This window comes from Petromyzon marinus, chromosome 43, assembly GCF_048934315.1.
Source record: "Petromyzon marinus isolate PM22_M1 ecotype Great Lakes invasive population chromosome 43, UKy_Petmar_22M1.pri1.0, whole genome shotgun sequence".
In the NCBI taxonomy this organism is placed as follows: Eukaryota; Metazoa; Chordata; class Hyperoartia; order Petromyzontiformes; family Petromyzontidae; genus Petromyzon; species Petromyzon marinus.
The window spans coordinates 1,552,704-1,579,921 of NC_133709.1; the positions used below are offsets into that span (position 1 = coordinate 1,552,704).

The following is a 27,218-nucleotide window of genomic DNA, read 5'->3' on the forward strand; positions in this document are numbered from 1 at the left end:
TGGTAAATTGGACTCTCATGGTAAACTGGACTCCCATCGTAAAGTGGACTCCCATGGTAAATTGGACTCTCATGGTAAACTGGACTCCCATCGTAAAGTGGACTCCCATGGTAAAATGGACTCCCGTGGTAAACTGGACTTCCATGGTATGTTGCGAAGGAAGTTAAACACACAAACGGGATTTCCATAGTAAACTGGACTCCCATGGTAAACTTGGTTTCCATGACAGACTGGACTCCCATGCTAAACTGGACTTCCATGGTAAACTGGGTTTCCATGGTAAACTGGGATTCCATGACAGACTGGACTCCCATGGTACACTGGACTCCCATGGTAAACTGGAACTACCATGGTAAACTGGGATTCCATGACAGACTGGACTCCCATGGTACACTGGACTCCCATGGTAAACTGGGTTTCCATGGTAAACTGGGATTCCATGACAGACTGGACTCCCATGGTACACTGGACTCCCATGGTAAACTGGAACTACCATGGTAAACTGGGATTCCATGACAGACTGGACTCCCATGGTACACTGGACTCCCATGGTAAACTGGAACTACCATGGTAAACTGGGTTTCCATGACAGACTGGACTCCCATGGTACACTGGACTCCCATGGTAAACTGGAACTACCATGGTAAACTGGGTTTCCATGACAGACTGGACTCCCATGGTAAACTGGACTCCCATGGTAAACTGGGTTTCCATGACAGACTGGACTCCCATGGTAAACTGGAACTACCATGGTAAACTGGGTTTCCATGACAGACTGGACTCCCATGGTACACTGGACTCCCATGGTAAACTGGAACTATCATGGTAAACTGGGTTTCCATGACAGACTGGACTCCCATGGTACACTGGACTCCCATGGTAAACTGGAACTACCATGGTAAACTAGGTTTCCATGACAGACTGGACTCCCATGGTAAACTGGGTTTCAATGGTAAACTGGGTTTCCATGACAGACTGGACTCCCATGGTAAACTGGACTCCCATGGTACACTGGAACTACCATGGTAAACTGGGTTTCCATGGTAAACTGGGTTTCCATGACAGACTGGACTCCCATGGTACACTGCACTCCCATGGTAAACTGGGTTTCCATGACAGACTGGACTCCCATGGTACACTGGACTCCCATGGTAAACTGGAATATTCTACGGCTGGAATGGATTCTCGTTACTTTCGCAACGCCCACTATGGGGGAGGGTGAGGGTGGGGGTGGGGCGTGCGCATGCGCAGTGGCGACCCGCGAGGCCAGGTTGAGGTCGCGTTACGCAGAGCGCGGACAACTTCAGCTCGCGGTCTGCAGGCAGACACGGAGACAAACAACACACGGAGACAAACAACGACGACACCACTCGGTTAAACAGAGCGAGCGAGTGATCGAGCAGAGTCCGTCGTTTGTTAGGCGTCGCCACCGCAGGCTGCCAGGGCACGGACCGGCGCGCGGGCAGCAATCTCCAGGCCGAGGGTGGAGGCACCGAACCCGGCGGGCAATCTATCCGAGGGTCGGCGTCTTCGGCATCGCGTAGCTAGGCCTCTGCTCGAGAAATCCGCGGACTTCGCGGTGCTGTTGCTGCCTCTTCTCTCTCTCTCTCGCTATCTTCGACTCTCTTCTCATCTCTCTCTCCTATCTTCCCTCTCTCCTATCTTCCCTCTCGCGCACGATTCCAGCGTGAGAGCGAAGCATGCGGACGACGCGGAGGTAGCGCGCCTGAGTCATGTCGAATCGAGGCAGCCCCGTGAAGACGCACGACTACCTGCTCAAGTTCCTCCTCGTGGGCGACAGCGACGTGGGCAAGGGGGAGATCCTCTCCACGCTCAACCAAGACGCGGAGAACGAGGCCGCCTTCTACAGCGGAGTCGGTGAGTGGGCGTCGGTCGAACATCCGTAGTCCAGTACCAGTAGAGGATCAGTCTAGTACCAGTCTAGTATCGTCAGTCTAGTATCGTCAGTCTAGTACCAATCTAAGAGTACCACCACCAGTCTAGAAGTACCAGCAGCAGTCTAGAAGTACCAGCACCAGTCTAAGAGTACCAGCACTAATCTAGGAGTACCAGCACCAATCTAGAAGTACCAGCACCAGTCTAAGAGTACCAGCACCAATCTAGATGTAGCAGCACCAGTCTAGAAGTACCAGCACCAGTCTAGGAGTACCGGCACCAATCTAGAAGTACCAGCACCAGTCTAAGAGTACCAGCACCAGTCTAAGAGTACCAGCACCAGTCTAAGAGTACCAGCACCAATCTAGATGTAGCAGCACCAGTCTAGAAGTACCAGCACCAGTCTAGGAGTACCGGCACCAGTCTAGAAGTACCAGCACCAGTCTAAGAGTACCAGAACCAGTCTAGAAGTACCAGCACCAATCTAGGAGTACCAGCACCAGTCTAGAAGTACCAGCACCAGTCTAAGAGTACCAGCACCAGTCTAGGAGTACCAGCACCAATCTAGGAGTACCAGCACCTGTCTAGAAGTACCAGCACCTGTCTAGAAGTACCAGCACCTGTCTAGAAGTACCAGCACCAGTCTGAGTACCAGCGCCAGTCTAAGAGTACCAGCACCAGTCTAGTTTTTCAAGTTTCATTTATTAGGCATAGCCCTGTGAACCATGCAGCTCAAGTCGGGTGCAACCGCAACAAACACAATTTGAACACAGAACATCTTAAAGCGACAACGCGTAGCAGAAACATCCTGGAATAAACCAGCCAATATTCCACACGAAAAAAACTCATTAAAACGCTGTGTGCAAAAATCAATGTGGTGTAAGCCAAGAACAACAACCATAAGACAATTTAGATTAACCATATGTTTTCCAATCACCAAAATACAGCTATAAAAACAATGTAACAACAGTAATCATAGAGTACCAGCACCAATCTAGAAGTACCAGCACCAGTCTAGAAGTACCAGCACCAATCTAAGAGTACCAGCACCAGTCTAGGAGTACCAGCACCAGTCTAAGAGTACCAGCACCAATCTAGAAGTACCAGCACCAGTCTAGAAGTACCAGCACCAGTCTAGGAGTACCAGCACCAGTCTAGGAGTACTAGCACCAGTCTAGGAGTACCAGCACCAGTCTAGAAGTACCAGCACCAATCTAGGAGTAGCAGCACCAGTCTAGAAGTACCAGCACCAGTCTAGGAGTACCAGCACCAGTCTAGGAGTACCGGCACCAGTCTAGGAGTACCGGCACCAGTCTAAGAGTACCGGCACCAGTCTAAGAGTACCAGCACAAATCTAGAAGTACCAGCACAAATCTAGAAGTACCAGCACCAATCTAGAAGTACCAGCACCAGTCTAGAAGTACCAGCACCAATCTAGAAGTAGCAGCACGAGTCTAGAAGTACCAGCACCATTCTAGAAGTACCAGCACTACTCTAGAAGTACCAGCACCAGTCTAGAAGTACCAGCACCAGTCTATAAGTACCAGCACCAGTCTAGAAGTACCAGTACCAGTCTAGAAGTACCAGCACCAGTCTAGAAGTACCAGCACCAGTCTAGATGTAGTAGCACCAGTCTAGATGTAGCAGCACCAGTCTAGAAGTACCAGCTCCAGTCTAGAAGTACCAGCACCTGTCTGAGTACCAGCACCTGTCTATGAGTACCAGCACCAGCCTACGAGTACCAGCACCAGCCTAGAAGTACCAGCACCAATCTAGAAGTACCAGCACCAGTCTAAGAGTACCAGCACCAGTCTAAGAGTACCAGCACCAGTCTAGAAGTACCAGCACCAATCTAGAAGTAGCAGCACCAGTCTAGAAGTAGCAGCACCAGTCTAGAAGTACCAGCACCAGTTTAGAAGTATCAGCACCAGTCTAGAAGTATCAGCACCATTCTAGAAGTACCAGCACCAGTCTAGAAGTACCAGCACCAGTCTAGAAGTACCAGCACCAGTCTAGAAGTACCAGCACCAGTCTAGAAGTACCAGCACCTGTCTATGAGTACCAGCACCAGCCTACGAGTACCAGCACTAGTCTAGAAGTGTGTCCGGGCCCACCCCCCTCTGCGGTGTTGCTGAGACCGCCAAGTGGTCTCAGCACTTGGAGCCATCCGGTAGCGGGGCTCGTCATTCGACTCTGCAGCAAGCGACATCATGGGTAGGCACCGTCAGCATGTAGCTTACGGGCATCGCGGTTATCAGCCGGGGGAGGTAAGCATCGGCGTACAACTGTGAAAGACGGCATCGTCATCAGTCTCGGCTAGGTCAGCATCGGTAACAAACAGCACCGGCGTTAGCAAGATGTAAAAAAAGCATCGTATCACTCGGCAGGAGCAGCAGCAGCATCATCATAATCGTTTTCGGAATAATTAAGCATCAAAAGCAACGGCATCATCTTCGGCATCTTCGGCATCAAGCCTTCTTTGGTCGTAATCTTCAAAGAACGTCGTCGTCGTCGGCAGTTTCACCATCAAACATCTCGCCGCAATCATCAATTCGAAGGCGGCACGTATCCCATCGCAGGTCTCGGTATATATATAAAAAACATTTTTTACGTAAAAAACCAAAAAGATTAAACTCTCGGGAGGATGGATGAATACTCTTGAAAACAACAATCGTGTTTTCGCTGCGAGATGGGAAGGGTGGTTCCTTCTGTGCAGGTGTGGCCGCAGTCCTACTTACTGCATGCCGGACAAATGCAAAACAAAAACCACGTTAACGCGTCCCTTGCAACAACATCAACAACATCATCATCGACGTTGTGCAGAGGCGGCTGACGACGATTCTGGCAGTGAAGTTGGCCCTTCAGTGCGGAAAGGTGGAAACGTTCTCTCTCGTACGGCGGGGGTGGATGGGGAGTTAGTTGATGATGACCATCCTGCGTACGGATTGTTCACGGGTTTGTGGCGGCCACGTGAGCGAGCCAGTGGGACGGGGCTTCAGGAGAGCGTGTGAAGTCCTGGACAAAAATCAGGCAGGGCAGTGAGCGGCGTTCAGCGCTCCCCGGTTTTAGATCGGTGACCGCAGGATCACTGCGGGCTGTCATTCTCCATTGTCTATCGGTGTGGCAGATAGCCGCAATTTTCGTCCGTCCCGATTTTGTTTCTCTCTCTCTCCTGATGGCGGTTTAAACACAGAGCCGCGTGTAGCCGGAGATGATAAGGTATCCAGATGTGCGCGGTGCAGTGAGCGCGATTGGCTGCGTGCGGTGTGAAAGAAGTTCAACATACTGGACATACAAATGGTGGGAGTCTCTCCAGATCGACACTGGTACAGAGACCACGGTACAAAGGCGTCGCTATGATTGCAGTGTCATTAATGATAATAGTTATACACTGCTACAGTAAAACTGAGGGTTTGGTCATTCATATTCACTTGTGGGTCCACCCAACATCCACTCATCCCCTGCGCGGTAACCGAGGTGACAACGGGTTGACCTGCGGCTCGACACATCGCAGCCATAGGAATGTGGAATTTCCACATGTTGTCTCGGGTCTGTAAATATGAGACGAGTGTCACCCGCCACCCCACGCTTGTTTGACCAGGAAACTGCTTCGGTGTTGTTTTTACTGTCGCAACGCCGTGATTGACTCGCTCCAGGGTTCAAAGGTGTACGGCGCCAATGTTCCTGTCATGGTCCAGAATCGCGATACAGTACTATACAGGTACTGTAAATTATGTTGTAAGAACACCAGGTAACTGCAAGAAGGATGAGCTCTCCAAAGATAGCCTTTGGATAAAGAGCGAATGAATGGGCCCTCATCGTGTGCACTAAAGTGCAGTGGGACTGACAGCTGTTGAGTCATCGTGTTGGGCGTGCTGATACAATGTGCTTTACGTAACGTACAGAAGAGTGCCCTTTCCTTGGCATGGGCAATGCTCTTTTGTTGAGTTGTTCACCTCGAGACGTACTACATGGCAGGCGCGGTATAAACACGATAAATTGTGATGATTATGGATAAAGTGCCTGGCCATAGCAGCCTTACTGCCAAAAGGACATTTAAAAAAAAAATCATGGTGAACTAAATTTGGCAAACTAAACAGGTGAGCACAGGCGCCAGAATTTTTTTATCCTTGTAAATAAAAAAAAATCACTTGGAAAAACTGAAGCAGTTGGCAGTTGTCCGTGCATCGCAGTGGATTTTAAACGCCTCTACAAATTAGCTCGTGAAAAATGCTGCTGCCGCTTCGCCTCTTACTTTGCTTTTAGTCGCGCGCCATTCTCATTGTCGTCTGTGCTTGTTTGTGCCCTTTGTCACACTCGGGACCGTGACTCAATTGGGGCCACCACTCGTGGCAAGTTTAAGCGGAGGTCAAGATAGAGAAACCGTGAACCATCAGGCATTTGCAGTTGACCGAGCCTCACACAGCCCCACGTTGCGATCGCATGTGTGTGTGTGTGTGTCACAATTGGGGCAGAGGTACAGCGAAATCCTAATGTAACACCGCTTGTGGGGAATGGATGGAAGGCAAAGAGGAATTAAGATCACCGGTGGTGGTCCGTGCCAACGTCCTTGGGTGTTCAGTGGCCGATCCAGCCCCTAACCCCCCCCCCACCCTCCCTTCTCCATTGGTCGTGGCGCAGTAGGGCAGAGAGCCGTCAGCCACCACTCCGGCCCTCAAGCCCCTCGGCCGCGCATGCCCAGTTGGGCAAACTAGACACGAAGACACAGAGATAGAGTACACATATATACGGAGACGTTGAGAAACTCTTTCTTGTATGCATTATAACGCGGGTAGGCTATAACGTGAGTGTTATGTCCCCTGACACCTGCGCTATAGCGCGCTTTTACTGTAATAACCATGTCCGGCATGCTACTTTCTCAGTGTGAGAAATGAGTTGTGACGATAACATCCTGACCTGGAAACTAAATGCCTATAGGTGAATTTGTAAGATCTGGTCTGTAGTGGTTGGTTATATTTACTGTAGATATTTTTCACCTTTAATGTCTGATCTATCAATTACATTGTGCCATTAAAAGCGAGTACATGGAATGTCAAATGGCCTACAGAAATACCCAGCACGGCATTTGCTAAGGCACGCTGTGATGGGGTTTACAATAACACTGAATTTTTAATTATTTGCGTTACCCGTAGTTCACAGAGCGAGCCGTTTATCCTCCGTGTTTTTTTTACTTTCTCTGTGCGGCAATGGGATTTATAGTTTATACCTTCCAAAACAAACATTGGTTTTGTGAGACTTTATTAAGAGTGTTAAGAAAAATAAATAGGTTCATACTTTATATATTTTTGCCCTTCATGCTCACCTGCACCCCACCTGGTTGGCTGTGTTGTAGTGTCGGCTGCATACAGGCTTTGTCAGAAATAGCCTTCGAGCTGGATCTATTAAACCGATTAATAGACTAACAGTAAAGTAACTATCTTTTTGCACCCGATATCGCCCACTCCCCCCTCCCCGAAGGCAGGAACCCACTTCACGAGCCGTCTTGTAATAAAAAAAAATGAGTTCTCTAGAATGATGCTGTCGTGATAATTACAGTCACGTAATGATATGACCAAATCACCCACAATGTGCTCAGTCTTGTCAGATCTCAGAAGCTAAGCGGGGCTGAGCTTGGAGAGTACTTGGATGGGTGTGACCACCGTGCGTGGCCGATTGTTACAGACTGCAGGGGTTATGTGGTGGCAGCGCAGCAAAATCAAGAGTTGTACTGCACTCCCTGTGCCCTGACTTCTGTGAGCTCCACCTTCACCAACCCGCGCTGGCAAGTGTGGTGAAGAGGAACGGTCCAACGGTGCGCACGGCGTCGGGAGGCCCTAATCCAGCAGTGGATTTTCAAACAGGGCTGTATACGTGCACAATAACAACTGCAATTGTACGTCTCCATTGCCAGTGGTGCGCAAGCAGCCACCAAAAACAAATGTGATTATGAACACTGCGGGGTTTTTTTTTCTCATGTTAGCTCCTGCTACGATAAAGTCATCGCCGCCGCGGTGCGACGCGGCACGGTAGTGACCGTGTCAAGTGGCCGACCTTGTTTGATGGCTGTGCGTGATCCGGGATGGGTTTCCGTTAAAGGAAGCGATTTTCCTTCAGCGGAGACTTTCCGAGGCATGCCACCCCCCACCCCCCACCCCCTCCCCCCAACAGAGCTTTCCGTTGTGACGGGCGGCGTGCTTCACATTTAATAAAAGCACGGTGCACTTCCATCGGGGAGCTTTAAAGGCCCCCGTCTGCGCTGCACCTCGGTTTGCGGACCTGCCTGTCCCGCCAGTGTTGTTTCGGCATCACGCAAAACGCCGCGGCGCACGCCGGCCCGCACGCCGGCCCGCACGCCGGCCCGCACGCCGGCCCGCATGCCGGCCCGCACGCCGGCCCGCACGTCGGGTGGGAAAAAATCTGTGGCTAAAATCCACTGACATTTTTCATTCGATGCAAGGATTTATGGCAAAACAATGCATTGAGCGACTGGTGAACAAGTTGAAAGGTGGCCCAATTTGTTTTAGTAAAGGTGCGAAGTACATTCCCAAAGGCTGACATTTTAAAGTGACCAACGAATATAAAGAAATCCGTTTGACCAGTCCACTGCTCCAGCATAATGCCCCCCAAACATAGAACTGGCTAATTGCAGCTAAAACTAGAACAAGGAAACTGGCCAGAACATTCCAATAACCTCATTCATAATCCCTGAAACCTTATCCAGGATCCCTACAGTAGGAGGCGGTGGTACTTCCGCGGGCAACATGAAGGACGAGGCAAGATCACCTCGTCGTTGGCACCTTCTGCCTTTCTGCGGTGGTTGTGCAGTCCTCTCTCTGAAGCTTCGTTTATTTGCCTTAGAACAGCACAAAGGCAAAGATCCCCCGTATAGCCTGAACGGACTGTTGGGGCAAGTGCTGTTAGCTAGCACCTAATGAAGTCCGGTACGCCACACGAAGGGGTGGGTGGCCAACACCACGCCCGGCCGCCTTTGATTCCCCAGCAGCGATGTTTTACACACCGCACCGGGTACTAATCTTAGGCTGAGTCGGCCTTGGGCAGGCCTAGGACCGGTTCAGACAATCGTCACTGGTGTTGGCCGTGAGCGGGAATCGAACTCGGGTCGCCGGGTTCGTAGCGCAGTGTCGCGCTAACCGCGACGCAAGAGCAGCACACACACACACACGTTCACGTTCTGACGACGCCGTAGAATTGGCCGCACAAGGACCTTTTCACTCATCTGGCGTCACGGAAAGCCTTCCTCGACCGCTTGCCGCCCGTGTGTTAATTACCATTCTCGTGACTGCGCTGTCAATTGCACGTGCTCGCGCTCAAAGTAATCGTTTGCAGCTTTACAGCGTAGCTTGTTTTTAGGGAGGGGGTAGAAACAAAATTATTTGCACAGCAAAGTGGCATTTTTCTCCTGGGTATGTAGCGGGGTTAAATGAACAACAGCTGTAAGCGAGGCGTGAGGTGCTGGTGGTGGTGCGGAGCCGCTCCACGGGAGGTTTGGTCGCTTTACCGCGTCGACGGGGCCTCCATCGCACATCAGAGGCTCCGTTGTGTGGGCGGGGGGCGGCGGCGCGGTGGCTAGCGCGCACCGTGCTGCCAATCCGGCGACCTGGGTGCGATTGCCGGCCACGGGGCCGCTGGCGGAAATCTGAAGCAGTCCTTCCCCGTTGTTTAATCGGTACCTTGCGTGGTGTTTAAACGTCGACATTGGGAGACAAAGGTGGCCAGGCATGGTGCTCTCCATACCAGCCTCTCGTGCGCCATGTATAGCCCCTCGAGGTGTTTGCTAACAGCGCTTACCCCGACAGTCTTTTCACGAAAAATGTTTCACTCTGGCAAGCCGATTGTCCAAATATTAACCGAGCGCTGCAGACTCCCACTGCTGTGGGTCGTTTTGTGTGCCATTGAGTATTTCGTGAAAAAAGTGTTGTGCTTGTACACAGGCAGTGGTGTACAAGCACAACAATGACAATACCACTTGCCAGATTCATCGTTAGCGATGCATTGCAATAGAAAAATACGATTATGTACGAGGCAGTGTTGGAAACAATGGCCATGGTCAGCTATTGACAAACGGTACAGTGCAATGCAGAAATAAAATAAAAAGATACAACACTGAGGGATGTGGAAAAAAAACACATTTGTTGGTCTCTGGGGGGGTCTCGATTGAATATTTAACGGCCCTTTTGAGAATTCACTGCTGAATAAAGGGCCCCTCCGCACCGTATCATTTATGGAGGTTCATTTGATGATACTTCACCACTTGTGGTTAGTGTGGGTTAGTGAAGGCTGGGGGCGTGGGGGTGGCAGGACCGGTTCCAGTTTCACTCGCCACTGATGTTAGCTGTGAGCTGGAATCAAAGGGCACTTTGCCACAGCTCTGCCCACAAATGTGCTGCTCTTATCTGGTTGCGAATAAAGGCCCCTCGGTGTATCTTCTCTCGGTTTGTACAGAGAACGGCACTGGAAAATGGAAGTCCTTGTTATTTACGTCCGTAAATGAATTGGTTTGCGTGCCATAATTCTTATAAAACCGCACTGCGCTTAATTAAAACGTGTTATTTCAAAACGAATTCCAATTGAACACGGCGGTGTAATAGTTCTAAATGGATGTTTAACAGCCGTACAGTTATGGAAAAAAAAACACGGAATGTAGCTCGTCCGTAAGGGAAAATATTGTCGGAAACAAAAATAGCCATCCTATTCTCTATCCTGGAGGGACCTTGAGGGAATTATCACGATCCAAATGAGAACAACTGACGGATGTTGATTGGGTTCACGTCGGCCCCGCGTGACCCAGTGGCTTCGGCTTCGGGGGGACTGCAAGCCATGGGTTTGTCTTCTCGCTCCTCTGCACACAATGGCTGCTGCTTGACCTCCGGAAGTTTAGACTTTCCCAACGCTGGAGTATATCATTTCAGTGGCGGCAGCGGCGGCGGCGGCGCTGCCCGCATGCACACATAAAGCATGTGGGCTTTCACCAGAGTGCCTTCGTGGCCGGTAGTAGGGAAAGGGTGGGGGAGGCTGGGTGGGGGGTGTCCCGTTGGGGAGGCACGTGTTGTGTTTTGTTGGAAATCTGGGGCCGATCGGAGAGGCAGCCAGACGGAGGAGGAGGTGGTGGTGGGTTTGAAGGGGGGGGGGGGTGGAGTTGGTGGCCGCGTGCCAGGGGGGGCCCCCTGCTCAACCGATCGGTCAGGCCAGGCACGTGCCGGATTGGATGAGCGTGGCTGGAGCGATCTGTCTCGCTCGAGTCGTGCGCTCGTTGGTTTCGAGAGGTCGCTTAGCGGATTTTCTGTGCTCAACCGGCACGGGCTTAGGCGTGTGGTGAGGATCGGTTCTCTGTCACGCGTGTACGTTGCACGCGCAATGAGTTGGCGTGAACCCTTGTCGACGAGAGAGACCCTTCCCCGTTGACAAAAAGTGTTAATAATGATCGAAATAATCTATTGACGCGTCGAATCGGGGCCGCCGATTGTCTTCGGCACTCAGACCCGCAGTGCGACGCAGCCAGGAGATGGTAAAGCATCATCATTGGTGATGATTTTTAAAAAATTACAAATAGACAAAGTACATTGTCTTCTAGCTACAGTCAACCTCTCAGGCCTCCCTCTGTCTAATGGTGATGGTGGGTGAATCTCGACTTAAGCTTGCACAGGAGTGGGGTTTTTTTAGGTGTTAAAATCGGATGACCCCGGAGAAAAATCCACGCGACCACGGGGAGAACAAACTCCAAATATGCAGCAGGCGTCAGGGTCGGGATCGAATCAACGACCTTCTGTACACCAGGTGAAGTAGTCAACATCTCCTAGCCACCGCGGCGCCTATAACTGTTGCCCATAACACGGGGAAAGGGTCTCTCTCCCCAACGAGTCCGACGTCGAGAGGAAGCGTCGTACAAATGAACCTTATGGGTGAATCTCGCGCAAGGGAAGGCCAGTAATGCACTCACCTGTGTTGAACAGGTTCAAAGTCGCTCTTCCTCCACATTCCTGGCATTGCGGCGCTGTCATTGGGAGTGGCTGCACCCGACGCAACGCGCGCATTCTCAATGAGTCGTTGACAATGCGCCCTGGTTTTTGAAATACGTCATCCATCTCTTGAGAAAGAAAAACAAAATCCGTTTGAAGTCTGCCCGTTCATGCCGTTTGTCAAAAGGCAGATAAATTATCCCCCAGCGGGGCAGACAGAGTCGTGACGATCTCGCGTGTATATATATAAAAAATTACAACGCTACAAGCGCCATGTTGCGTCTTGACACTTCTAAAGTAACGTCATCTTTTTAAATGAGATTGTGCGCCACGCGCGTCGTCTCGGCCCGCTGCCTGAGAGCTTCGACGCCAACGAAAGCGCGTTGGCGCCGTGGTCTCGTCATCCGCACAGGGGCAGCCCAAGGCCGCAAGAGTCGCCCACCGAGCGGCTCCCGTGCAACGCAGGAAACTCGCGATCGCGTTGCACGTAAGACGATCCTTTCGGAAGGGGGCCTTTGTGATAAAATACATCTTTTCAAATTGAGTTTCCCTCCTCCTGACGCTTCGTTTTCACTGAGCGGTGTTGTCAGGTGCGGAGGGGGACGGCCACGACCCCCGAGGCTTGTGTGCCGGTAATGCGGCAGAGCGGGGCAGCAGCAGCAGCAGAGGTCGCGGAGGGTCATGAGAAAAACAGAGTCGTATATTTAAGCGCCGCCAACCAAAAAGCCGGTCTCTTAATTTTCAGACTGCTCGAGAAAATAATTTCCGCCACCTATAATGTTGCGTGTGCTTTTACACACAACAGATTTAATTGTGGCCACCATTTCAATGAATAACTAAGTCATGATTGTTTTTACTCGTGAGCAAGATTTAGTTGTGTTGCTTGTGTTCTCGCACAAGCGCGCGTTTGTTTTTCCTCTTTAATCGGTCGAATTCCGTGACGCGCGTCGCCACGACGGCACGTGGGCCGCAGACGCAGCCGTCCGTGGCTCCTGGCGCGAACGTGGCTCTCAGTGGACGTTTCTGACCAGATGGCAGCGACTTAATACGGTGGCGCGCAGCTTCAAGTGTTGCTCATTAAGAGCGCCTTGACGCGCGTCGCAAACCGGTATGTAATTGCGGCGAGTGGATGATCTGCGGCGTGCTTATTTGTGCGGGATGGGGCTTTTGTGTATAAAATTAGCGGTAATTCGTGGTTGGATTAAGACACTTATCTTGAGCGAGCACATTTGCGCCCATCGACTCGGGGATTCTAAGCACACCATCTACATGCGCGCCCCTGCGTCGGATCTTTCTGGCCCCGGCCAGATGGCCGTGCAGCTCGGCCCGGCCCCTGTCTGCCTCTCGGTCACTGTGACGAGCGGAGGCCGGGGGAGCGGTCGCGCATCCGAAACGAGGAGGTCACGGCGAATTGAAAGGTCGGCTTTTAATGAGGGCCATTTGGTGACAGTGCAGACGTTTTGGTGCGGCGCTACCGGCAGGCAATTATCCCGTGCGGTAAGGGACCGTGACTGGGCCTCTTTGGTTAAGAGTTGACAACGTGAAGTTGTTTCTAAAAAAAAAAAAGTGTGGTTTTTAAGTGCCTTTAAAAACAAAAACTGCGACGATTAAGCGATTTAAAAAAAATTCCTATGAAAAGTTGGTCCACGGATGAGAGCCCCCCAATGTACCTGGTCACATGTACCCGGGCAGCCGTGGGTGATGAAACGGCAGCGAAGGTGGCGCCAAAACTAGCTCGAGTCTAAAATGCAATAACAACCAGAAAGTATTTCCCGCACCCAAATGCCGCCGTGTGCGTTCATCTCGTAAATGGTGATGCGCCAATCCATTGTCTGCAGAATGCCCGGGGGCTTAACACACACAGAAGGGTGGGGAAGAGAGGAGGCGCAGAACAATCCCGCGCTCACTTTGAAGAGCCGGCAATGGCTTCTCGATTGGTGGTGGAAATATCAAATTGGTTTGCGAGGCTTGTTTGGGCCAGTCGAGGCACGCCCGGCCAAACTGGGTTATCGAGCGACGTTTTCTGGACGGCGGCGCTGGCTTACACGGGGAGCCTTTGCGATCGCCCGCCCGCGGGGATGATGGCTGGGGTGTTGCCACTGTGTGCTGCCCTCTCTCACTCGGTGCTCTCACAGCTCGGTCACTCCTGCCAAGTAGCTGCCTCGGGGCTCTCAGCCCCGCCGGGTCTCACGACGACGTTGCCAGCCCCGCGATGGTTCGTGCGAATCGATCGTTTAATTTGATCTAATACGCAGGCGTGAGACCAAAGAATTAAAGCTTTCGTGACTGCATAAATTACTTGAGTAATTTATGCAGTCATGAAAGCTTTAATTCTTTATTAACACACTTCTACGGGGAAGTTACCTTTACAATTCTGTCCTAAACGTATTGCACCCCTTGCTTTCTCCTACCCCCCCCCCGCCTCTGCTGCCGTGCCCCCCTTGCTCTCTTCGGCCCCTCCCTCCACCTCTACTTCTTATTTAAGGCCTCTGTCTGTTCATCCCTCCGGCCCTTTTTATTTTTCCTTGCTTCTCTGTCCGTCTTTCCTCTCCTTGCCTCTTGGTGTCCCTGTATATGTATTTCTGCTGACTTGTACCTCGTATTTGTTCACTGTCTATGCTGGTATGTTCAATCCAGAGGATGAACACGAAATTTAGAACTGTTCTGAAATTCGTGGTCCGCCAGGCAAGTGTCTAACTGTGTTGTTGGCCTGACTGGTTTTGCATCACATAATTTTTTCTTAGGTTTGTTGAATTCTCGTCTCTCATGTTCTTGTTGTATTTACCTCCGTGCAGTTTGGCACTCTCTGTGTTGCCAACGTTGGTGTCGCCCTATATGCTCCCTCGCTATTTGTTTTTTACACCTGATGAAGATCGCTTGTGTTGCGGTCGAAACGTCGTGATTGATTTATTTTAATATAATTTAATGGTATTTCTACATACGTGACTTTACCGAAAAAACCAATGAGTAGGCGTGAGACCGTTGGGGCAAAAGTGTGCTTTGGGAGACCTGCAGTGTACACAGTAAGCCCATTGTATTCATATGCACCCTTTAGAAATAATAACATTCTTATGTGATGTTCACAGGTCGTTCAACTCAGTGACCACATTCAATTGCACACTCCTTATCGGTTTTGGCTCGGCCTAGGACAAGCCAATGACAACTCTTTGCCCAAAGTGGCGTCGATCCGCCGATCACGAAAGGCGACCCCGTGACACGAGAGTGGATGAATCTGCTTTCTTCAGCACCCAAACCGTTGGGTATTTTTGGTCGAATCTTCACCCTCTCACCACTTGCGGTAGCCGCGTGACTTTACGGTTGCCGAGGGACTGCAGAGATGTCCTTGTCTCACTTTCCCCTGCAGCTCGGGTGACACGCGCGTGAAGATCGGCGGAGCAGTGGACTCGTGGCAAGGCCGCGATGGGTCACGCTCCCTTTCGCCGCGCCACATTTCCGTTTTTTTCTTCTTCAATTTTCCTACGAGGGAATCGGCGCTGTCTGGAAGCCAAGGCTGGCGCTTCCCTTTTGTGCCCGTCTCTTTGAGTCGCCGCCATCTCCGCTGAATTCCCCCCCCCCACCGCCACCCCCGGTGGAGCGTCTGCAGGGAAGCTGCCACCTCAGAGTTGCCGAAAAGTTATTTCCATTGCATGAGGCCCCTGTGGAGTGGGCCCCACCCTCCCCTGCCTCTCTATGCGGGCCGGAGGGCCCCCTGCTTAATACGTTCGGAGGGATTAGACAAAAAAAGACACGTGCGCTTATCATAAGCGCCGCGGCCCCTGTTATTTAATCCGTCATTTTTAAAAAAAAGTAGTAGCGTGGCTTTGATCCAGGGCAGCGCAATAATAAAAAGCGTCACCCAGGAGCTCCGATGCGCGTCTTTCGGGAGCTCTCTCGTCGATTGCAGCCGCCGCCGCTGCAGCTCGCTGAATTATTGATGGGTATCGACGGTTCTTCTCCCAGGATCGTTTGAGTGCTCTCAACGCGACGACCCAAAAACACGAAGCGGACTTTTTAACGTTGGGGATTTCCCTCCGGGGGCTGCAATGCCCAGCACACCGGTTTTGACGGCATCTTTGATATCAGCAGCGTTCGTTAGACCCGCGTTGATTCGCCCAGCGATGCGCATTGAATCGTCACAAAGCGGGGGGTGTTTGTGGTTATATTACATTTATTGTTGCCGTCTGCGTTGATTCTGTCATTGTAACACTCTCGATTTAAAGCTTTTGTGACTGCAGTGATTCATATTCTTGGTTCTTACGGTCACGTTAAAGGGAAACAATAAAATATATAAAACAATACAATTCTCACGACGTTACATATATTTTGTATTATTTTATTGTTTCCCTTTAACGTGACTTTACCGAAAGAACCAAGAATATGTAACAATCTCGTTTGTACAGTTGAGTTTCCCCCATGAGCCCAGATGTCACGTGACCATATAATGAACGTATCATTTTCGTACATTGAAAATAATCGATGCTCACGTACGTGGACAATTGGACGAGTGCGTGCATCACGGACATGACTGATTTGATTTGAATCACAATCGACGCCGCCCCCGCCACCGTTAGATGCCTGCTAAGCATGTGATACTCTTGTACAGATGCTATATGCACGTGACACCGATACGCAGGTGACAGTTTATTTGGCAATCACTGCCCGCAGCGCCTGCTGCTGTGCTAAGGAGGCGATCGTTCCGGCCCTTTGAGTTTGGCTGCAAACCCCGCATGATGTCGGCGTGTCCCTGATATGATGGAGTCTCGGAGGGAGGCCACACGCGCGCGTGGAAAGCGGGAGTGCAAATTAGGGTCGGTAGTGAGCGCATTGCGCTATGAACTCGGCGACCCGAGTTCGATTCCTGCTCACAGCCAACATTGGTGGCGAGTGTTTAAACCCGTTACTGGGCCTCCCCTAGGTCGACTCGGCCTCAAAATGAGTACCTGATGCAGTGTGCAAAACATCAGCACGAGGAAGACAAAGGTGGCCGGGCGGGGTGCTGGGTACCTAGCCCCCATGTGTGCCATGCCGAAGCTAACATCACTTGCCCCCGACAGTCTGTTAAAAGGTCACATGGGGGGGTGGGTGTTTGTCTTGCGCGTGCGTGTGGTAGCATGCCAATAAAATAAATTCATTGCTGCGGTGGAGAGGGCCAAGGAAGTGGTCTTGGCAAGCCCGCGCTTGCTCAGACGAGCCACTTAAGACGCTCGAAGATCCGTGGAACCTTTGCTGTTTAATCACTTGTGTGTGTGTGTTTCTATATCGGGTGTTGCCATCAACGTTTTATTTTTAATCTTGGCTGGCAGTTGACTCCGTTGGCTCGAGAAGAAATAAAAACACTGGCCAGTTAATTATATATGGGTGACACTGCTAAACAATTGGCACTTCTAGAAAAGTGTCTTCTTTGATTAGGAGCCGACACTAATTAACATGTGACTGTGTTTCACTGGTGACCCTGCCTCGTGTCTGCAGGTGTGGTGTGCACCTCCACGACCATACTCCTGGATGGACGCAAAGTGAAGCTGCAGTTGTGGTGAGATCTGTCTCCTCTTTAACCGCGGTGCCGTCAAAACCACCACCCCCCCACCCCCCTCAACAAACCTGAACAACATTCGCGTTTGCAATGTTTACCAAATCTCTCAAACCGGCCATGCGAGTGGTGATTGTTCGTCAACGTCATCATCATACACTCTCCCGCACGTCCGATTAGCATGGTTGGCTACATACGGTGAGGAAGAAGTTCAACATAGTTATCCACTGCTGGAAAAGCAGTCTGCCCACACCTTCACTGAACCTGCTGGATAACTTGGCACGAGCTTTGATTGTTACACGCGAAGGAATTGTCGGTGGAGTGTTTGACGTGTGTGTTGTTTGACGTGTGTGTGTTGTCCGTGGTGTCGGAGCGAGTCACTCGTGAGTGCCGAGCCGTGCCGCAACCGCGTGCTCTGCTCCGATTTTTCCGCAGGGACACATCCGGGCAGGGCCGGTTCTGCACAATCTTCCGCTCGTACTCGCGAGGCGCTCAGGTGAGCACTGCACTGCACCACCACCATGTTGCCCGCTACCTAACCACACCACCGCCACACCACTGTTCCACTCGACGACCGAACGGCCCCACCAAAGGGGGCGCCCCACTGCTCCGCCAGCCCAATAGAACTGGGTTCCGTTCATCCACAGCCACGTGACTACACCCCCCCCCCCCGCCCCTCCAGCAGCAGAGAGTTGCTCCACTTTGTCATCACCGTGACCACCCCAGCTCTGCACTCTCAAGACTGCTGCCCCGCATCCCCACCACAGTGGATTGGCTCCCCCTCCACCAACCACCACGCAGTCCCAACTGTTACAACGGGGGCGGGGTGGGGCACATTATGGGCGATGTGATCACAGCTCCATAGCATAAGCAGCAGATCCATGGCTTTGTGTGCATTGATGACCGGTTTTAATGTTGTGGTGCGGGGAGATATAAAAGGTCCCTTGAAATGTGACCGAGCGAACTCACCGCGGGGGAGGTTAATTTGTGCTGCAATTCACCCCGCGCGGCACAGCGGTGCTTATTTATAGACAATGCTGTTTTGAGGGCCCTCGCTGCTTTGGAGTAAATATTTGCCAAGATTGCATTCCTGGAAGCGAGCCGGTGGGAAACATCATTGAGTCCGACTGTGAAGTGGTTTATGTTTCATCGGCATAAATGATACAAAACAAAACATTAATAACATAAACAAAAATATAATTGCTTCCAACCCTGCTCAATCCACCAGTCAAAATTGTAAACGTGATCGCCCTTCATCATTCCACTGCTGAATGAACACCTCCCAATGCCATGTCGGTCAAGGAGAGTCTTTGACCCTAACTTCATCAGCGGAGGTTTGCGGGAGGGCTGGGCCGTTTCTGCTGTCACTCGCCACCAGTGTTACTTCGCCGTGGCTGGCAATCGAACTCTGGTCACCGGGTTTCAGGATAATAAAGTTGACAGAGCGTTCGTCAAGATGATAATGGACACCCTTAACGAGGTGTGCCGATCTAACTGCACGAGCCGATACATTTGTGTTGCCCCCCCCCTGCCCCCCCCTTCCTTTAACGAACGAATCTGTGCGTGCGTGTCACAGGGCATCGTTCTCGTCTACGACATCACCAACCGCTGGTCGTTCGATGGTATTGACCGCTGGATCAAGGAGATTGACGAGGTGAGGAGCGCGGTTCGAGCGGCCGCCACCACTACCACGAGGCTCGGTGTGCTCGTCCGCGTATGTGCTACAAGACCCCGAGTTGATTTTAAGGCCACACCACTGCGCGCGCGTGTGCAGTGTGTGTGTGCGTGCGCAGTGTGTGTGTGCGTGCGCAGTGTGTGTGTGCGCGTGCGCAGTGTGTGTGTGCGTGCGCAGTGTGTGTGTGCGTGCGCAGTGTGTGTGTGCGTGCGCAGTGTGTGTGTGCGTGCGCAGTGTGTGTGTGCGTGTGCAGTGTGTGTGTGCGTGTGCAGTGTGTGTGTGCGTGCGCAGTGTGTGTGTGCGTGCGCAGTGTGTGCCCCCCGATCTATGGTGCTGTAGATTGAGCTGTTCATCTGGGCGTTGCCAGAAAGCTGCGGACACGTTGTTGTGAACGCTGGTGTGTGACTGCACAAATTGATAAGACGTCGTGCTACATCAGGTCACTTTATTAGACGCGTTTCTAATGAGCCCCTGACACTTTTTTGGTTTTGATTGCGATTGGGTTAGCGCCTCTCAATCAGGGCAAGTGGCATTACCGAATGGTACAATTGGGATGTAACTTGGTGGTGGTGGTGGTGGGTGGGAAAGGCATCGGATTGTGTTCGTATTCACCGGGCGGTATTTTAACCCCGTCGCTGTCACGCGCGCGACGCAGCACGCCCCCGGCGTCCCGCGCATCCTGGTGGGCAACCGCCTGCACCTGGCGTTCAAGCGACGGGTGAGCACGGAGCAGGCCCAGGCCTACGCCGAGAGGCACGCCATGACCTTCTTCGAGGTGTCGCCGCTCTGCAACTTCAACATCACCGAGTCGCTCACCGAGCTCTCGCGCATCGTCCTCATGCGGCACGGGATGGAGCGCCTGTGGAGGCCCAACCGAGGTAAGGCGGTCGGCCTTCGAGCCACCCAAAATGTGTGCGCTCCGAGTTGTTCCTCCGCGAAGGGTGCATGCGTGTAGGGATCGTCGTTGCTTGGTCAACTCTTAACATTAGACATTTTACTTCCGAATGGAACCATTTGTGAAATGACAAACTGGTAAATACATAGCTGTTCGTCGAATTAATGCCTTGCAAAATGTTTTCTTGGACAAATTGACGGCATAGTGGGTTTTTGGTTGTCTTTAATTTGAGAGTTTTGTTTAATAATTTCATAAGTAACTGACAGCATGTGGGGTTTCACATGAATTACAGGTTGTAAAGTTGCAATGATAGGAAGACTCACGGCAATCTTAAGTTGAATTAATTGTACTTTAAAGTAAATCTTTATTCGTCGTGGCAGTACAGGAATACAATACAAACCCTTTGTACAAAGCTATGGAAAAATTATCGCAATAATTGTAATTATGTAATTTATTAGGGCAACCCTAGTTAATTAAAAATGTATATCTGTAAATGTGCTTGTTATGTAATTGCATGTGGCATTTTGCATGTTATTTGTTCGTGTGGATTTGTGTACATAAATGCCCATATGTGAATTGAACTTCTCAATGGACGTAGCCAATTGTGCTAATTGGCGGTGTAATTGTGTCGAGGGAGGTTTGGTTAGCATACAGTGCAATAATTGCACTCGGAGATTGATTCCTGCTCGCTACCAATGTGGGTGACTAATATTGGACAGGTCTACTCAGCCTTAAATGTGTACCCAGCCTTAAATGTGTACCGTGTGTAAATATCAGTATTATAGGGGGTGTGGTGCTGGCCACCCACCCCCCTCCTGTGCAGTCCTTAATCGGTGCTGGCTATAACAGCACTTGCCCCCAACAGTCTTAACAGCTATACTGGTGTCTTTGTCTGTGCGTGTCCGCCTTTGTTTTTCTCTCTGCGTCCCTGATGGCGACCGCAGTGCTGAGTCTGCAGGACCTGTGCTGCCGCTCCATCGTGTCCTGCACACCCGTGCACCTCATAGACAAGCTGCCGCTGCCCGTCACCATCAAGAGCCACCTCAAGTCGTTCTCCATGGCCAACGGCATGAACGCCTTCACCATGCACGGCCGCTCCTACTCGGTGCACGCGGCTGCGGGGGCCGGCGGAGCAGGCGGCGGTGCCGCGGCCAAGCGGAGCAGCCTCAAGAAGTCTGCGTCCATCAAGGGGCCGCGGCCGCCACTCTCGCCGCAGACGAACTGCTCCCACAACAGCTGCAAGATCTCTTAGCGGCCGGGGCGATGGAGTGAGTGAGAAGGGTCTGGCTGGAGAAGGGGGGAGGGAGGGGTCCCCCTGCTCCATCTGGCCAGGGGGGGAACCCGTGTTTTTTCAAATGTTCACACCTCTGATGTTTACCGACGTTGGGTTGAGAGAATCCACCGATCGCTAGGGGCCTTCGGATCTCGGCCGGGTGTGGTGGAGGACGCGCATTATCCTGCGACCGGAAGACAGTTCTCCCCCCTAAGCACGTTCCAAAAGGAACAGGTGAAACACCTCAACCAGGACTCGATTGAAAGCAAGTCTTTAGACTTGCCGAGAGGCCTTCCTGGATAAATATCGGACATTGCACGGATGACGAGAGTCGCTCTGCACTCATAGCCTCAACCAAGGTCTGGAGACTCTCACCTTCTCAACATCAACAATGGACTAATTATAATTGTAAAACTGGACCCAGCCCCCCCAGCAGCTGGGCTTCTGATCTATGGTTGTTTTGGGCTGGAGCCTTGGCATGGGTTGGTCCATCCCAGGGGCTGGAATGCAACCACACGAGCCTGCGGAATCGCCCAGAATTCGTTCGGGAGGATTTTGTAAAGATCTTCTCTTTTTTTGTAAATCTGCCAGCAATAGCGTTTTGTAAAATTGTTTTTTAGTATTATGATGGCTTTGTGAAGATTTAAGGGAGATTTTTTAATGCATATCATACACTAAAATGAGCACCAGGATAAAAAAACAACTCCTGTGGCTTGGGTTTGTAAATACTGAACTCTTGATGTCGTATTTTGTTTGGAACAAGCACCAGCAATCAAAAGGGCTATGAACAGACTTTGAAAAGAAATATTATTTTTGTGAAAAAAGTATTCACAATAGTTTCTTCTGCAGTGGCACCGCCTGTAAAAGAAAAGTCTGAATGGTTTAAATAAAGGAATTTCTTCCCAATCTCCTTGCGCTCCGGTGAAGCAATGGGGGAGTTACGTGCCCTGGTTGTGTGAACCCCCACTGGGTTAGGGTGCCCCGTGTTGTTGCTTTAACGTTGTGCGAGCGCCAACATGCTCACACGTTCGCTTGGTTTCATCGTCCAGATGGTTTGGGCAGCCAAAGCAGAGGGGGTTAACGAATCTTTCCCCCATTCAGTTTATTGCCATTCAAATCGAGAATCAATTCCTTTTTTGTTTAAACTGCGGTGACTAGCTGTCACTCTCAGCTTGAGGGTTCCACAAAAACCAATTGCATGAATGAGTGAGCTCAAAAATCTATATTAATCATTGTGTTGAAGCATCTTTACAAAAACCGTACAACTTAGTAGGAATTTATTATAGGGAAGCGTGTTGGAGTATTCTGTAATTTTACCTAATGTTATATTCATTATTTAATGGGGGATATTTTTTTTTCCTTTTGTTAAAATCGTACAGCCTTCCAACACTGCAGTTGGTTCAGGACACTCGGTGTGTCCGTAAGTGGAATTGTTTCTCCTTTCTTCCGTGGCACGGCCGCACAAGTGTAGTGGAGCGGTTACGCTCTTTGTGTCTTCTGAGCGCTCAAACCGGTCACCCAACTACGCTGGGTGCATGTTAACCCCGGTGCAGTACCCAATTTCACACCCTTCGCCAAAGAGGTGACCCACATAGGATTATTTTACCTCTTTCCTGCTGTATAAGAGCCAGGTCGTTTTTCCATTGCAGAAGCCGTACTTTGCCACCGAGGTCGCAAGCAGCGAATGCGTCGGTGGCATGCCGTGAATGACGCTGTGTACTGATGTCGCGAGCAATGAACACCTTATCCCCACCCCCTGGCCCTGAGCTAGCTTCAGATGTCTTGTGAAACAAGTATCAAGACTTCTGTTCTGGCCTGGCACGGCAAACAGCCATTGAAAAACAACCCCTGACAGCCCCAGGCTGATTCGGCTTGGATGTCAGTAGAAAGTGGATATTTTTCGTTTTGTTTAACATCAGTAGTTGAACTTTCTGCAAAGCACTGGCCTTGAACACTGGGGTGTGTACATTGTGATGGCTACATGCCTCCATTTGTCGTTGACACGCTGCTGCGCGCATTGCCAATGACTGTGCGGCTCTTTAGTCCCAAGTGTATGTTGAAAAAACATTTATATTGGTGACCCTGATTAAGTGGTCGAAATTCCACCTTGGTGGCAAGCCCACACAAAACCCACTGTTGGCGTCCCACCAAGTGTCGTGCATTTTACAATTTGAATCCACCTTCCAATTGTGAGTTTGCAGGCTTTGCAAAACTAAACAATGTAGGTACTCAAAACATGTTTTTTTGAAAAAGTTCCAATATTTCCCAATCGTTTGTTTTCGCAGAGGAGGGATATATAGTTGGGATGGTTGGATTGCTCATGTAAAAAAATTGGTTTCGTAATTTGCGAAAGTGAAATTGATGGAGAAGAGCCACTGGCGGACTGTCAATAACACTTCGGTGCCAAATATTCTTCGTCATTGTTTCAATAAAAACTCTTGAGAAAACGGTGAATCTTTTGTAATTGTTTGTCCCGCCGGTGTGCTGCACACTGAATTTCTTTGTGTTGACAATAACACCATTGTGAGATGCGTGGCTTCGTGTCCACCCAGGTTACATTATTAAACTAAATTAACAAAGTTCATATGTCGACGAAAATCTATTTGAAACCTATGCCCTCTTGGGCAATAAAAACAAATGAAATAATATTTTTCTCATTCTAAACACACCTGGCATTAATGTTTTATATATATATGACCCTATCATTAAAATATTGTTGGCCACATTTTAAGCAAAACTTCACATTTATTTTTTACACCGAATTTATGAACATTCCACAAATTCCTATCACACAGGACCGTGTTTACAAAAGCAAGCCGATAAAAATGAGATGTGGTTGAGTAATTTTTCTTACAAAGTAGCCTAGCTATATACAAATTATAACGGTAGGATGAGAGAGTGCAGCAGGGCACAGACTTGAGCCAAGAAAGTTGGAAGAGAGCGTGCCAAAGAGAGACGTGCTGGCTGTCATCGCAAGACGTGTTTAGCCACAAGTTTCAGTGCCATTGTTTCGACTTGACTGGCCAGAATTACAAAAGCAAACTTACACCCCCCCCCCCCCCCCCCCCAAACTATTTTCGTGTTCACCAATCAGTCCAGTAATTGAACCGATAATCCACAGAGCAATCGGTTACTCGAAAGACCAGACATCCCGGCAGCTGTACACGCGAGAGGGCCCCCCCTTCGTACCGTGTCCCCCCCACACGTCAGCCAAGGATCTCCATGCGCAGCATCTGCAGGGCATCGGCAACCACGGGACTCGTGTCCAGCTGGTGGGACACGCCGGCCAGGAACGCGCGGTGCAGCACCACCGACACGTGTTCTACGCGCGCAAGCGGACAACAAGCACACGCACACCGGAACGCTGAACCTGCGTGGTGGACGGAGCGTGGGTTTGTGTAGGTTGGGGCGCGAGTGGAGCGGGAAACGGCGGGCGCCGACTCACCCTGGCAGAGCACGGCAAACTCGGGCAGGTTCCTGAGTGCCGTCTGCACCACGTCGAAGTTGTCGCTGTCGAGGCAGTAGAGGTACGCGGGCAGGAAGCTTGGAGCACAGCTGCGGTGGTATCGGGTGGAGCACGGGACACGCGGGTCAACGTCGCGACGTGGCTTTTTACTCGCATCAGCCTCCGCTAAACCAGCTAGGGGTCAGGATAGAATGAGGGCATGGGTTCAGGTTGAACTTTGGGTTTCGGCTTAAGGATCAGGTCAGTGTTTGGGTTAGGGTTCTGATTTAAAGCTACAGTCTTGGTTCAGGTAAGGCTTGGGTTAAGGTTAGGGCTATGGCTCAGGTTATGCTTAGGGTTCAAATTAGGGTGAGCGATACACGACTCGGCTACTCCTGACACAGTTATCTGGCTTAACCACCTGAATGTGAAATTGTAATTGTTGCTATGCATCTACATCAGCCGTACAAAGGAAGAAGCATTAGCATTATGGTTAGCGTTGGCGTTACGGTTAGCGTTGGCGTTACGGTTAGAGTTGGCGTTACGGTTAGAGTTGGCGTTACGGTAAGCGTTGGTGTTACGGTTAGCATTGGTGTTACGGTTAGTGTTGGTGTTACGGTTAGTGTTGGTGTTACGGTTAGTGTTGGTGTTACGGTTAGCGTTACGGTTAGAGTTGGCGTTACGGTTAGCGTTACGGTTAGCGTTGGCGTTACGGTTAGTTGGTGTTACGGTTAGCGTTACGGTTAGAGTTGGTGTTACGGTTAGCGTTACGGCTAGCGTTGGCGTTACGTTTAGTTTTGGTGTTACGGTTAGAGTTGGTGTTACGGTTAGCGTTGGCGTTACGGTTAGAGTTGGTGTTACGGTTAGCGTTGGCGTTACGGTTAGCGTTGGCGTTACGGTTAGCATTGGTGTTCGACGCTTCCTCACCGGGGGCTGTGGCGACCGCTCCTCATGGCGAGCGTGAAGGCCAGGTCACGGCACGCCTCATCGGCGTGGCCCATGAGCATCTGCAGCTCGGCCTGCACGCACAAAACCAGCGCCGTTGGCGAGCGCTCGTCAAAGTCCAGAGTCCGGGCACAAAAGCGAGTGTGACGAGTGATGTTGTTTTTGTCTTGAAAGCTATTTGCTTTTTTTTTTGTTGTTAATGTTTTAACTTTTGTCATTTTGGTGACCCAGGTTACCGTTCTCCCTCACCTGGATAAACAAAATGTACTTGAAACTTGTATATCACCAGCATGTCATCATGACTCCAGGAAACATTTTGCAAAGCGCTCATTTAATGGGTAAAACTAATTCCTTGAGAACTTGCTGAACTTCTGTCGATGAAATGCGTTGTCAGAATATTATGACATTTTGCAAAACGGAAGATACGACTATCGTGAACCTTGCATTATACGATATATCGATCGCAGTGATAATAATCATGACATAAGTCAACAACTCAGAGGCATGCAGCCAGGCTCAGGGCTGCTCGACAAGCCTGACCGCCGAAACAGATAAGAGGCCTTTTGATGTTTCTTTAAAAGTCAGAGTGCATTTGATGTTGAAGATGTGCAAAGGTACGGAGTTTCACACCGAGGGGTGGACAGCAGTAACCACAGATCACGGCAACCTGAAGAAATGAACGCAGTTGAGGAGTGGAGGGAGTTGTGAAACTGTTCGCCAGTCCCTACCTGGAAAAATTTGAGGATCTCCTCTTTCCTTCTGGACATTTCGTCAATGTCGCCAAGTGCTTCCAAAATATCTGCAGGACAATAATGAAGCATGAATCTCAAGGACAACGATACTTTTGTCATGTTATTCACGTATCCAGGAGAGCATTGCTGGGGTCCTCAAGCCTCTTCCGGAAGGGGTCTGCACGAGGGACATTTGGGAAAATTCCGTGAGTGTTTGGCTTCATTTAGAGAAAGCTTGGAGCAATGAGGATGGGACACTCACAAGGTTCCGCACAGATGTAGAATTAATTCTGTACCGCCACCTCCTCGCCAAATCAGTCCAATGCCTACAACACCTGGTTATTCTAAGGCAGTTTCCCCATCCAAGGAATAACCAGCTGAGCTTGAGATCTAGACAAAATCAGGCGAGCATCCAGGGTGATTTGGTCGCAGGAAAGGATGCAGTCCATCTTCCAAAAGAGTGACCAGGACCCCAGGGCAATCGGGGACAAAATCCAGTTCAGAATTTTGCAAGCATCCAGTCAATAGGTTGAGTAAGCACATTGCCTACAAAGACAAAGATTCCCCATGTAGCCTTAACAGACTGTTTTGGGCAAGTACTGGTAGCGAGCACCTATGAAGGCCGGCACGACACACGAGTGGGTGGCCAGCACCCATGCCCGACCGCCTTTGCCTTCCCAGACACCGCACCAGGGTACTCATTTGAGGCAGAGTCGACCTAGGGGAGGCCCAGGACCGGTTTACTTAATCGTCACAGTGGTGTCGGCCGTGAGCGGGAATCGAACTCGGGTTGTCGTGTTCGTAGCGCAGCGCTGCGAAAAAACCGCTGCACTACCGCTCCCGACATTACGCAC

The 27,218-nt window shown here is 50.7% G+C and overlaps 2 protein-coding genes across 2 annotated transcripts in view; one reads left to right on the forward strand and one right to left on the reverse strand.

Annotated features, from left to right (window-relative positions):
• The first annotated feature begins 1,228 nt into the window (after positions 1-1,228).
• Positions 1,229-23,697, forward strand: LOC116951559 (ras-related protein Rab-40C-like). Its single transcript, XM_032970273.2, has 6 exons — positions 1,229-1,878; positions 17,343-17,403; positions 17,836-17,896; positions 18,977-19,054; positions 19,731-19,953; positions 20,915-23,697. Exons 1-6 carry the CDS (start codon positions 1,734-1,736, stop codon positions 21,220-21,222), a joined length of 876 nt encoding a protein of 291 aa, XP_032826164.1. The 5' UTR covers positions 1,229-1,733; the 3' UTR covers positions 21,223-23,697.
• A 271-nt stretch (positions 23,698-23,968) lies between these two features.
• The window catches only part of INTS1 (integrator complex subunit 1), a 35,116-nt gene continuing 31,866 nt past the window's right edge, over positions 23,969-27,218 (reverse strand). The window contains exons 44-47 of the mRNA XM_032970272.2: positions 26,362-26,432; positions 25,616-25,707; positions 24,689-24,798; positions 23,969-24,565 (exon numbers count right to left, since the gene is read on the reverse strand). Of these exons, the coding sequence (XP_032826163.2) occupies positions 24,450-24,565; positions 24,689-24,798; positions 25,616-25,707; positions 26,362-26,432 (389 nt within the window). The 3' untranslated portion in view covers positions 23,969-24,449. The remainder of the gene's footprint in view (positions 24,566-24,688; positions 24,799-25,615; positions 25,708-26,361; positions 26,433-27,218) is intronic.

What these genes read in the sequence shown, in the direction of transcription:
- LOC116951559 (XM_032970273.2), top strand. Translation starts at nt 1,734, where the DNA reads ATGTCGAATCGAGGCAGCCCCGTGAAGACGCACGACTACCTGCTCAAG. An exon ending in AAAGTGAAGCTGCAGTTGTG is followed by an intron (nt 17,404 to 17,835) that starts GTGAGATCTGTC and finishes ATTTTTCCGCAG; the next exon opens with GGACACATCCGGGCAGGGCC. An exon ending in GGATCAAGGAGATTGACGAG is followed by an intron (nt 19,055 to 19,730) that starts GTGAGGAGCGCG and finishes CGCGCGACGCAG; the next exon opens with CACGCCCCCGGCGTCCCGCG.